This window comes from Myxine glutinosa, unplaced genomic scaffold (genome assembly GCF_964187855.1).
Source record: "Myxine glutinosa unplaced genomic scaffold, kmMyxGlut1.1 SCAFFOLD_1078, whole genome shotgun sequence".
Taxonomy (NCBI): domain Eukaryota; kingdom Metazoa; phylum Chordata; class Myxini; order Myxiniformes; family Myxinidae; genus Myxine; species Myxine glutinosa.
The window spans coordinates 118,529-132,500 of NW_027617173.1; the positions used below are offsets into that span (position 1 = coordinate 118,529).

General features: G+C 50.7%; 1 protein-coding gene across 1 annotated transcript; it reads left to right on the forward strand.

The window, feature by feature from the left end:
- Positions 1-752: 752 nt before the first annotated feature.
- Positions 753-13,664, forward strand: LOC137421961 (hepatocyte nuclear factor 6-like). The gene is made up of 3 exons (XM_068108588.2): positions 753-896; positions 1,591-2,841; positions 12,493-13,664. The coding sequence occupies exons 2-3, from the start codon at positions 1,743-1,745 to the stop codon at positions 12,513-12,515; spliced, it is 1,122 nt and encodes a 373-aa protein (XP_067964689.1). The 5' UTR covers positions 753-896; positions 1,591-1,742; the 3' UTR covers positions 12,516-13,664.
- The last annotated feature ends 308 nt before the right edge of the window (positions 13,665-13,972 follow it).

Here is a 13,972-nt window from a genome sequence, read left to right on the forward strand (position 1 = left end):
GCGGTTGTGTGTTGCATGGTTGTGTGTTTGTGTCGTTGTGTGGTTGTGTTGTGCAATTGTGCGGTTGCGTGGTTGTGTTGTGTGGTTGTGTGTTGCATGGGTGTGTGGTTGTGCAGTGTGTTGTGCAGTTGTGTGGTAGTGTTGTGTGATTGTGCGGTTGCGTGTTGTGTTGTGTTTCGGTTGAGTGGTTGTGGTGGTTTCGGTTCGGCATGTTGAGTGGTTGTGTGGTTGTGTTGTGTGGTTGTGTTGTGTGGTTGTGTTGCGTGGTTGTGTTCAACATCTCACACAATATTGTATTTTTGGTTCGGGAAGAACCACTTTGGCAATTTGTCGATGGAAGGAAGTGTCATAACTCAACAACAGCCGATTCGACGTATGTATATATCCGCCTATAGACCGGGTCTTCAAAGCCAGAGCAACGTCACGGATTGAGACCTTGTGAAACGCGGACATCATCACGGATCGAGACCCTGTGAATCTGATACGAGGACATTTTCCCGGAGCGAACGCCGCGCATCCCTTTCATCCATTTGTATTCGCTCATGATTTGTCTTTTTCATGGAAAACTGGATCTCACATTCCCTCCGACTCGCTGCACATTTCCTCCCCTGTGCCGTCCTTCCTGTCTCCTCCCGCTCGCGCCTCCAGCCTCGCCCTCTGCCCTCCTCCCCTCTATGCTCTTGTCCTGCTAACTGACATCTCGCCTCTTGCGCCACCCGGAAGTCCATATGGAAGTCCACGGGAGGCCTGACGTCAGCGGGCCCTGCAGGAGGTGTGGGGCGGATGGACATCGCGAGCCGGCGGAGGCGCTGAGGACGTGAGTAGAACAGATCGGGCAGGCCGCACCCGAATCCCTCGTGGAAGCGCCGATCGGGATCCTTCAAACGATCAGTGAGGTGCCCATCCATCTTCTCGCATCCATCCAGTCCATCTGTACGTCTCTGCGCATCCATCCAATCCATCTGTACGTCTCCGCGCATCCATCCAATCCATCTGTACGTCTCTGCGCATCCATCTCCTCGCATCCATCCAATCCATCTCTACCTCTCCACACATCCATCCAATCCATCTGTACGTCTCTGCGCATCCATCTCCTCGCATCCATCCAATCCATCTCTACCTCTCCGCACATCCATCCATCCATATAATCCATCTGTACTTCTCTGCACATCCATCCAATCCATCTCTACCTCTCTGCACATCCATCCAATCCATCTCTAGCTCTCCACACATCCATCCAATCCATTTCTACCTCTCTGAACATCCATCCATCCCTCTCTATAGGATCCTTCAAACTTCCAATCCATCTCTACCTCTCCGCACATCCATCCATCCAATCCTTATCTACCTCTCCGCACATCCATCCATACAATCCACCCCTACCTCTCCGCACATCCATGCATCCCTCTCTATAGCTCTCTGCAAATCCATACAATCCATCCGGACAAGTCCGTGCATCCGTCAATGTATACAATCCATCGCTACCCATCTCCGCTCATCCATATAATCCATCTCTCCCATCCCAAGCGATTAACTCCCCCAAACGCTCTCGTCCCACCAATCCCCATCCCCACCTCCCACCTCCTCCAGATCCTGCCTTCACCGCCTTCCTCGTCTCCCCTAACCCCTCCCGCTCTCCTCCCGGGGCGGCAGCAGCAGCAGCGAGGAGCGCTCGAAGGCCTTGCGAGCCGCGCGACGCGCTGGCCCCGGTTAGATGCCGCAGCGCCGCGTCCGCGGGTGGAATGAACCCGGAGCTGGCGGCCATGGACGGCATGGGGAACCTGCACGGAGCGGCGGCGGCGCATGAGCAGGTGGCGTCGAGCGAGATGATGAGCACGCACAGCCCGCATCTCCGGCACCCGGCGCACTACGAGGTGGCGTCACACTCGAGACCCTCCATGGTGACGAACATGAGCTCCATCCTGGACGCGAGCGAGTACCGCGCGGACCACTCGCTCGCGGGATCCCTGCATCCCGCCATCGCCATGACCTGCGACTCCCCGAGCGCCATGAGCATGAGCAGCACCTACACGACCCTGACGCCCCTGCAACCGCTACCGCCAATCTCGACCGTGTCAGACAAATTTCACCACCACCACCACCACCACCACCATCACCAGCGCCTCACGGGAAACGTAAGCGGCAGCTTCACCCTGATGCGCGACGAACGCGCCCTGCCCACGGTCAACAGCCTGTACGGTCCCTACCACAAGGACATGGCGTCCATGGGTCAAGGCTTGTCCTCCTTGTCCTGCTCGACCCTCACCAACGGTCTCGGCGCCATTCACGGCTCGCAGCAGCCGCTCGGACCGTACGGACACCACGGCCCCATGGCCAACGACAAGATGCTCGCCCCGAACGGCTTCGACGCTCACACGGCCATGTTGGCCCGGGGGGACCAACACCTGGGTCGCGGCCTGACGCCGCCCTCGGCCGCCATGATCCCCCAGCTGAACGGGATGCACGCACCGGCGCACCACCCGCACGCGCACCACCCGCACGCGCACGGGGCCATGCTGGCGGTGGCGGGGCGGGAGCGCGTCATGGGCCACGGAGGGTCTTCCATGGGAGGGGCGCACATCGGCGGCGGCTCGGGCCAGGCGGAGGAGATCAACACGCGGGAGGTCGCGCAGCGCATCAGCACCGAGCTCAAGCGCTACAGCATCCCGCAGGCGATCTTCGCCCAGAGGGTCTTGTGCCGCTCGCAAGGGACGCTCTCGGACCTGCTGCGCAACCCCAAACCCTGGAGTAAGCTCAAGTCCGGGCGCGAAACCTTCCGGCGGATGTGGAAGTGGCTGCAGGAGCCCGAGTTCCAGCGAATGTCTGCCCTGCGGCTTGCAGGTAAGACCTGCACGTATACCTGTTTAGCAAAACAAACCGCCGTGGTGTTTCGTTGGAAAAGGTGTAAAATGAATGTAAAAGGTGTAAAGCAGACGCCGGTCTGCGGGGGTTGGAAGCATGTCGTGCCATGGGCGCCCGATGGTGCCTGGAAAAAGGCGGGAAAACGGGATGGGTGCACGTAGAAGAGTTAAAATCCTCTGCACACCTGGATCATTGACACAAATTGCTTACGTACTTCCAGGGTGGTGGGTGGGAGGAGGGATGGTGCATTTGTTTATGGACTAGTTCATGGGGTGGATTATTCCTCCGTTGCATGGAATGCTGGGGGTTGCATCCGGTTACAATCTCAAAAGGTGCGTTCGATACAAAATCGTAATTACTACCCTCATCCCACCCTCCTACCCCTCACCCTGCCACCCTCCTCACTTTCCTCCTGCTGTGTGGGATTTGACCCGGAATCCCCTTTTCAAGCATCTCGCTCCGTGGACCCGCATAACGAACATGCACCTGTCCCATGACGGAGGGGGAGGGGCGCGTGCTTCCCGCTTTAATTAACTGATACTTCCCGTTAATATTTCCCGCGAGAACTGACGCAGTCAATCAGTGGAGAACGAAGTCACAGCTCGGACTCGGGAGAATACCCCGAGGGTACACACGGTGCCCTCCTGTGCCCCCCACGACACGAGCTTCATTTTGTGGACGGATATATAATACTGTATATATATATATATAGGATACTACACCTGGTACGTCTCACGCGCACCGACATTACGTGGTTCAATAGTAGGAGGCACGATCGCGGACTGGATCGGTACTTGGACACGAACGCACGTGTCGTGTCCCACATCGTCGTGTTTGCTGCTGCTTCGGACCGCGTGACGGATCTTTTGTCCGCGTGCACCCATTTACCTGTGACTGTCGCCGTAACGTACTGGCACAGCTTGCGATTCACAGGTAATTGCACGAGGACCCAGCTCGGGGACAAACCTCGTGGACGCGAACGAACAATGTAGCGTGCATGTGACGATCCCCGTCTCCGTAAGGTATCGTACGTGACCACGTATGTGACGATCACTCACTCACGGCATCTTACGTGTCATTTCCTCCTGCCTGTCGATACTCTATTTGGGACGTCAGTTGAATGTAATGTGACGATTCCCACAAGGTACGTTACATAGTGTGACGCTCTGTCAACGGGTGCCGCATACCAGAACACGCTTACAACGAACGATTGCAACATGCATGTATCATGTACACAATAACAATTTAATGAATTGTGACCTATATTTCAATAATACCGAACTTGCAACTCACCCCACGTCGAGCGATCATTATATATGTGACGAAGACCCCATTTAATGTATGTGACAATGACCCCATTCGGTGGACGTAACAATATGCCCCCATTCCGTGGATGTGACGATATCCCCATTCCATGGATGTGATGACCCCATTCCGTGGATGTGGCAATGACCCTATTCTGTGTACTTATCAATGCCCCTATTCTGTGTACGTGACGATGACCCTATTCCGTGGATGTGATACCCCCATTCCGTGGATGTAACAATATGCCCCCATTCCGTGGATGGGACGATACCCCCATTCCGTGGATGGGACGATACCCCCATTCCATGGATGTGATGACCCCATTCTGTGGATGCGACGATGACCATTCCATGTACGTGAAGATGACCCCATTCCGTGTACGTGACGATGACCCCATTCCGTGTACATGATGCCCCCTTCCGTAGATGTGACGATGACCCTATTCCATGTACGTGACGATTACCCCATTCCATGGATGTGATGACCCCATTCCGTGGATGTGACAATACCCCCATTCCATGGATGTGGTAATGACCCCATTCTGTGTACTTATCAAGGCCCCCATTCTGTGTACGTGACGATGACCCCATTCCATGAATGTGATGTCCCCATTCCGTGAATGTGATGATGTCCCCTTCTGTGGGTGTGACGATGCCCCCATCATGTGGATGTGACGATACCCCCATGCCGTGGATGTGACGACCCCATTCCGCGGATGTGACGATTCCCCCATTTTGTGGGTGACGATGACCCCATTCCATGGATGTGACAATACCCCCATTCCATGGATGTGATGACCCCATTCCGTGGATGTGACGATTCCCCCATTCCATGGATGTGATGACCCCATTCTGTGGATGATGCAATGACCCTATTCTGTGTACTTATCGATGCCCCCATTCCGTGAATGTGACGATGTCCCCATTCCGTGTACGTGATGCCCCCATTCCGTGGATGTGAAGATGCCCCCATTTAGTGGATGTGACGATGACCCCATTCCGTGGATGTGACGATGACCCCATTCCATGGATGTGAATATGCCCCCATTCCGTGGATGTGACTATGCCCCCATTCCGTGGATGTGATGATGCCCACATTCCGTGGATGAAACGATGCCCCCAATCCGTGTACTTGTTGATGCCCCCATTCTGTGTACGTGAAGATGCCCCATTATGTGGATGTGACGATGACCCCATTCCGTGGATGTGATGATGCCCCCATTCCGTGAGTGTGACAATGCCCCCATTCCGTGGGTGTGACGATGCCCCCATTCCGTGGATGTGACGATGACCACATTCCGTGGATGTGACTATACCCCCATTCCGTGGATGTGGCTATGACCCCATTTCATGGATGTGACGATGCCCCCATTCCGTGGATGTGATGCCCCCATTCCGTGGATGTGACGATGACCCCATTTCATGAACATGAAGATGCCCCCATTCCGTGGATGTGACGATGCCCCCATTCTGTGGATGTGACGATGCCCCCATTCTGTGGATGTGACGATGCCCCCATTCTGTGGATGTGACGATGCCCCCATTCCGCGATGTGACGATGCCCCCATTCCGTGGATGTGACGATGCCCCCATTCCGTGGATGTGACGATGACCCCATTCCGTGGATGTGAGTATGCCCCCATTCCGTGGATGTGACTATGCCCCCATTCCGTGGATGTGACGATTCCACCATTCCGTGGATGTGACGATGCCCCCATTCAGTGGATGTGACGATGCCTCCATTCAGTGGATGTGACGATGCCCCCATTCTGTGGATGTGACGATGCCCCCATTCTGTGGATGTGACGATGCCCCCATTCTGTGGATGTGACGATGCCCCCATTCTGTCGATGTGACGATGCCCTTATTCCGTGGATGTGACGATGCCCCCATTCCGTGGATGTGACGATGCCCCCATTCCGTGGATGTGACTATGCCCCCATTCCGTGGATGTGACTATGCTCCCCATTCCGTGGATGTGACGATGCACCCATTCCGTGGATGTGACGATGACCCCATTCCGTGGATGTGACGATGCCCCCAATCCGTGGATGTGACGATGCCCTTATTCCATGGATGTGACTATGCCCCCATTCCGTGGATGTGACGATGCCCCCATTCCGTGGATGTGACGATAACCCAATTCTGTGGATGTGACGATGCCCCCATTCCGTGGATGTGACGATGCCCCCATTCCGTGGATGTGACGATGCCCCCATTCCGTGGATGTGATGATGCCCCCATTCCGTGGATGTGACGATGCCCCCATTCCGTGGATGTGACGATGCCCCCATTCCGTGGATGTGACGATGCCCCCAATCCGTGGATGTGACGATGCCCCCATTCCGTGGATGTGACGATGCCCCATTCAGTGGATGTGACGATGCCCTTATTCCGTGGATGTGACTATGCCCCCATTCAGTGGATGTGACGATGTCCCCATTCCGTGGATGTGACGATGTCCCCATTCCGTGGATGTGACGATGCCCCCATTCCGTGGATGTGACGATGCCCCCATTCCGTGGATGTGACGATGCCCCCATTCCGTGGATGTGACGATGCCCCCATTCCGTGGATGTGACGATGCCCCCATTCCGTGGATGTGACGATGCCCCCATTCCGTGGATGTGACGATGCCCCCATTCCGTGGATGTGACGATGCCCCCATTCCGTGGATGTGACGATGCCCCCATTCCGTGGATGTGACGATGCCCCCATTCCGTGGATGTGACGATGCCCCCATTCCGTGGATGTGACTATGCCCCCATTCCGTGGATGTGACGATGCCCCCATTCCGTGGATGTGACGATGCCCCCATTCCGTGGATGTGACGATGCCCCCATTCCGTGGATGTGACGTTGCCCCCATTCCGTGGATGTGACGTTGCCCCCATTCCGCGGATGTGACTGTGCCCCCATTCCGCGGATGTGACGATGACCTCATTCCGTGGATGTGACGATGCCCCCATTCCGTGGATGTGACGATGCCCCCATTCCGTGGATGTGACTATGCCCCCATTCCGTGGATGTGACTATGCCCCCATTCCGTGGATGTGACTATGCCCCCATTCCGTGGATGTGACTCTGCCCCCATTCCGTGGATGTGACGATTCCCCCATTCCGTGGATGTGACGATGCCCCCATTCCGTGGATGTGACGATGCCCCCATTAGGTGGATGTGACGATGCCCCCATTCCGTGGATGTGACGATGCCCCCATTCCGTGGATGTGACGATGCCCCCATTCCGTGGATGTGACGATGCCCCCATTCCGTGGATGTGACGATGCCCCCATTCCGTGGATGTGACGATGCCCCCATTCCGTGGATGTGACGATGCCCCCATTCCGTGGATGTGACGATGCCCCCATTCCGTGGATGTGACGATGCCCCCATTCCGTGGATGTGACGATGCCCCCATTCCGTGGATGTGACGATGCTGTTCTCGTTCGTTGTGCGATTGCACGGGCACCGTTTTGTTTGGACCCCTCGCGAAGTTTGTTTTATGCACGTTCGTTTACCTGACCAGGTGTAGTGAATAATGCAGAATAATATTTAGGTGAATAAGCTGTCGACAAACATAAACGCTCGAAACGTCGCTTCCCCCAGCGGTTAACGCTCTCATCGGCCTCGGTCGGTAAAACCCATTGTTCAAAAGTGTCCGCGGACGCAGATCGACACGGTCGAGCTTCACGGACACGTTATTCCATTGTATCGACGCCGCGACCGACATAGCTCATGGATCTCAGGATTGAGTCGCTATTTTGAAGCTCATACTCGTCATTCCTCCGGTTCCATTTACACCGTTAAACGTGACGGACAACGTGGACATGCTGCGTACTTTGTACGTAACTCCGGACACCGTCGCTTTCGTTGCGTTTTCCAAGCGAGGACTCCGCAGGCGTCGTCGCTCGTCGGCCTTTTATGTATCTGCGCCCACGTCGTGTGAATGGTAGACCTACCCCGCCAACCTCGACCCTTTGTCCTCCATCGCATTGTTCCATTCATGGACCTCACGGTCTCCCGATTCCGAGTGACCTCGACGTGTGCCCGGTCCTGGGTTCCTTTTTGTCCTGCCTTGTGCGTCTTACTAATGTGCGTTTCCCACACTGTCACCCCGGGATTAGCTGCGGACGTAATGAGAAGGGAGGAGGGATGGGAGGATAAGGCAGGAAAAGCACACGTGTAGAAGAAGAAGACGACGACAGACATGCACATTCCTGGTTGTTGTTTGCACGTGCACGAATGACGACTTTGCGTGCAGTTCATGGGCCCGATAATACGCACAACAACAACAAACCGTACTCGATATTTTGTTCAATGATGGAATATCTTTGTTCAAATATTTATCTCCAGCCCCGATTGACATACGTCCTACATTGACGCAACACCTCTGAAGCATTTACGCAAAAAACTCAAATCAACAACCACTCATAGGCCAATGTATCCACACCAGCAAGAAGGGTAGGTACAGTCGTGGCCAAAAATATTGGCAACCTACACTTTTTTGAAACAATGCACCATTACTCCCAGAAAATTGTTAAAATTATAAAATACTAGTGAGATACCCGTGCTACGCACGGGTGGGAGGCCAGAAGCAAACGCAATGCAGATACGGCGAATGCTAAAGCATGAAACCAATAAATTCCACATTCCTGTAACACCTTCAGTCGCACGTCAGACATGGACAGCAAGTTCGTGAAGGACTTCCATGAAAAACATACCCGTTCGCAAACAAACAGGTACGTTCACGTATGGAAACGTGGGTCCGTGGCGAATCTGCATATGGCGATCCGCGAAGTTCACGTTTAGAAAGTAGAAACCATCACGGCATGTCGTCATTCACTTGAACTCGATATCTCTTTTTTCATTCCAAACAACATAACTCCAATCACAAAATAAACTTTTAACAACATTGTTAATGTTTCCTTCATTGTAAAAACTACCAAGTCAACAGTTAAAAGGATTTTGAGCCGATAGGTGTTACGGCCTGGGAAAGATCGATGGAGACAGCGATCTGTTAGCTTATACACTGCCCAAATAGCTATGTGGAATTCTCTCATGTAGAGATTAAACTCACGTCGTTTGAACTTTGGCTGAGGTCATTATTTACTTTTAATGATGTTTATATACGAATCAAAAAGTAGATAATTGGTTTTGGGTCGCCCTTTCCGCATATCTCGTGGGATTGTGAGTTGGAGAGACGACCGTAATGGCGGGGAAGGGGTTGGAATTCTCTCAAGCAGGGATTCAACCCATGTCCTTATAAAAGGTCTTTGTCCGAGGTCACCAAGTCCGATCGATGCAGCCGTGCAGCGATCGGTGCAGCCGTTTGTGCGGCACCTGTGAAAATAACGTTATGCGGGAGTCCAAACCTGAAAATGCTGGAGGCTAAAGCTGAAATTGCAAAAACAATATACCCTATTTTACTCCAGGAGATCCAAGGATTACCCACCCAAAATATCTTTGCAATCGGGTCAGCCGTTTTTGCGGTACCTTCGAACAGACAGACAGACGGACATTTGGTGAATTATAGTAAGATTTTGGTATCCACATACCGGTATGTATTTCTTTGGTTTGCAGTGGAACAAAACAAAAAAGGTGAAAAAAATTACGAAATAATTGCTTATTCCACACAGAAATCCTAAAATGTCCCAGACAATATTATTGGCACCTTTTAGAAGTTGTTCGAAATAATTAGATTTCAAGCAGGTGATTCTCCTTTACTTTGTAATTGAACTCACCTGTGGTGACTTGCAGGTGCTTGCAATATAAAAATCACTCATTCAACCAGTTTGAATAGAGAAAAGGAGGCATTCTGCTGCTTTGTGTCACTGTGTGTACCGCAATGAGCATGGAGAATAGAAAGAAAAGCAGATAATTTTTTGAGATCAGACACAAGATTGTAGCCAAGCATGGACAATCTCAAGGCTACAAGTCCATCTCCAGAGACCTTGATGTTCCTGTGTCCACCGTAAGCAATGTTATCAGGAAGTTTAAGGCCCATGGCACTGTAGCCATCCTCCCTAGACCTGGCCGTAAGAGAAAACTTGATCGAAGGTTGCAGTGAAGGATTGTTTGAATGGTGGAGAAAGCACATCGATCAACTGCCAAACAGATCCAAGCTGACCTTCAGACACAAGGTATGACAGCTTCAACTCGCACCATCCGTCCCCAACTCAATGAAAGGGGGTTCTATGGTTAGAGACCCAGGAGGACCCAACTGTTGAGAGAGAGACCCAACACACACCTGAACATGCCAAAATACTTCTGGGAGAATGTCCTCTGGACAAAAATGAGACCAAATAAGAGCTTTTGGGTAAAGCACATCATCTCTATGTTTACAGAAAACAAAATGAAGCCTTCAAAGAAAAGGACACCTTCCCTGCAGTTAAACATGGAGGAGGTTCAGTGGACATGTATTTTGTAGATTTAATAGTCAGGTTAATGTGCACTCCAAAGGATGATTTGAGGAAAAGTAGAAGGCAGGGGGGAGAGAGAGAAGGTGAGGGAAGAAGGAAGGAGAAGGAAAGATTATGTGAAAAGCAAAGAATGAAGGAGAGAGAGACATGAGGGGAGAAGGAGAAAAAGGTGGAAGGAAAGAAGGAAGAGAGATGTTGTGATTGAAGTAAAGTGAGAGAATAAGGAGAAGGGGTGGTGGTGGAGGAGGAGGAGAGAGGAGATGTAGTGAGAGAAGTATGAGAAGAGAAAGGTTGAAGGAGGAGGAGGGAGAGGTGCAGATGAGAGAGGAGATGGAGTAATAGAGATAAACTGAGAGAAGGAGGAGCGAGTAGAGGAGGAGGAGAGAGAGGTGAAGGAGGAGAGAGAAGAGGAGAAGGAGAAGGGAGAGAGAGAGGGGAGAAGAAGGAGGACAGAGAGAGATGCAGTGTGAGAAGGACGAAAGAGAGACAGGAGATGCAGTGTGAGAAGGACGAAAGAGACAGGAGATGCAGTGTGAGAAAGAGGAGATTTATTGAGAGAATAGGGAGGAAGAGGGAAAGAGGAGATGTAGTGAGAGATGGAGGAGGAGAGAGAGGAGATGTAGTGAGTGAAGGAGGAAAAGAGGAGATGTAGTGAGAGAAGGAGGAGGGCGAATGATGTAGCAATAGAGGTAAAGTAAGAGAAGGAGGAGGAGAGGTAGTGAGAGAAGGAGGTGGGAAGACCGAGGACAAGAAAGAGGAGGGAAAGGTGGCGGAGGGAGAGACAGAGGAGATGCAGAAATAGATCAAGCGAGAGAAGAAGGAGGAAGATAAAGACAAGAAGAGAAGTTTTGATTATTCCAATATGGTGTTTAATGATTTATTTACGTCATCGCCATGCTTTGCATTACACTAAATACATACCATACTTATTCCTTCATCTTGAGCGAAGCAAACACTAATAATACATACACCGCTTAAAGGATAATGTATCTAATTAATTTGTTTTTAATCATTCACTCGTCACCCCGCCCCCAGCCCCGCCCCCATCAATAAAAACTCTACGACGACAACATTTCCTGTTCAAACAAAGTCAATTTGCAATAACATCGCATCAATCGACGCAGCAATCGCAGGCGATTGTCGCTGCGACCGCTGAAGACCCGATAGGTTGCATGATCAAAGACCACAGCGATGTGAAACGTTTAATCAACCCCGAAAGAAGGTAAATTGTTGGGATGGTGAAGCAGTATTCCAGGGATTTGTTCATTTTTGTCTTTTTCTATTTTTATTGCTCCGTGGGGACTTAAGGACGAGATTGAAGTTCCCTAAAGTGTCAATAAATTATAACACTAATAATAAACGAGCAATTGCATAATTATTATGAAAGTAAACATGCTTTCCAAGTGGATATTAAAATATAATACAAATACAGACCAAGTTGTGTACACCGTCAGGTACTGCGTTCCCCATTGAGCATTGTGCCAAGGTATAAATCTACCTTTGATCGATCACGTTTGATTTGCATCATAATTCACAAAAACCGAAACAAAATAATTATCTTAACTTTTGGCAGACACAATGTTGCATACATTTACTGGCAAGCCTACAGTTTAGCGAGGCAGGAGCTTGGTGCCATTGAACCTTACCCATTATAAAGAGAAGAAAAAGAAAAGCACCTATATATGGGTCGAGGATTATATATATATATATATATATATATATATATATATATATATATATATATATATATATATATATATATATATATACATACATACATATATATACACGAGGGCCAGTCAATAAGTAACCTGAAAATGGCGATATAAATTTGAGAATGTAATGTGTGTAGTTGTTGACGACATATGTTATATCCATGGGTAAGAGTTATGTTTTGCCCGTTTTAGATCTGGCAACATTGAGCATATGACGTCAGTAGAGCAGTTCCAAGATGGCGGCTCCATTAGAAGCATGCAACAGGGAGGAGCAACGTTCTGTCATCCGTTTCTGGAGAAGTGATGGTGTGAATCACAGTGAAATCCATCGCAGAATGAAGATGCAATATGGTGATGCATGTTTATCGCTGCAGCGGGTGTACGACTACTGCAGCAGGTGTACGACTGGGACAGGAAGTTTAAAAGTGGAGTGTCTAATGTGGCAGACGCTGCTCGCTCGGGCCGGCCTCACACCAGAAATGGTTGCAGGAGTTGAGCGCATGCTAAGGGAAAACCGTCGCATTACGCTGGATGAAGTGGTCTCCTAATTGAACATTAGCCATAGTTCAGCACACCATATCATTCACAACGAGCTGGGGGTTCCACGAAGTGTCTGCAAGGTGGGTGCCGAGACAACTCACACCTGAACTGAAAGAACGGCGAGTGGACGCTTGTGAAGAACTTTTGCGACGTTATGAAACAAAAGGCGACGCTTTCTTAAAGAGCGTAGTGACTGGGGATGAAAGCTGGGTCCACTACTTTCAGCCAGAAATGAAGAGAGCAAGCAAAGAGTGGCGCCATTCAACTTCACCGAAGCCCAAAAAATTCCGCACACAGTCGTCCACTGGAAAAGTGATGCTGATGGTCTTCTGGGATATCCGAGGCCCACTTGTAGAGCATTACGTGCCCAGAGGGACGTCAGTCATCAGTGCATCATACTGCGACCTCCTTAAAAATAATCTGAAACCAGCAATCTGATCAAAACGTTGTGGACTACTCACTACCGTTGTTTTGCTGCAGCATGACAATGCTCGGCCCCATACTGCCCGCGCTACAGCTGAAACAATTGCAGACCTGCATATTGAGTGTCTTCCTCATCCACCCTACTCGCCAGACCTCGCCCCTTCGGATTAACCACATATTTGGGCCACTTAAAGAGGTGCTTGGTGGAACCACTTTCCGATCCAACGAAGAGGTCCAAGAGATGGTGCACAAATGGCTACACAAGCAGCCAATATATTTTTTTCTAGAGGAATCCAGACCTCAGCAAAGCGCTGGAAAGAACACGTTGAACGCAATGAAGATTATGTTGAAAAATAACAGTTGTTACACACGTACATGCAATAAACAAGTTGTGAAAAATATTTGAAGGTTACTTATTGACTGCCCCTCATATATACACATATGTATATATATATATACCAGCAAAATTACCCCCGGCGTTGCCGGGTAACAATGAGTCACTTCCTGACAGGAATATGAAGAGAGAGGGGCAGGAGAGCCTGGCTGCAGGGCTTTCAGGGAGGATGGAGGGGTAGGAGAAGGAGGTGAGAGACGGAGGGTGGAAGGGAGGGGAGGGTTAGTATATCACACAAAAATGTTAGTCAATAAAAAAAATGGGTACGTAAAAACAAAAAGGGAGCTCTGTCTACAGTAACGCCATGGCTTGCAA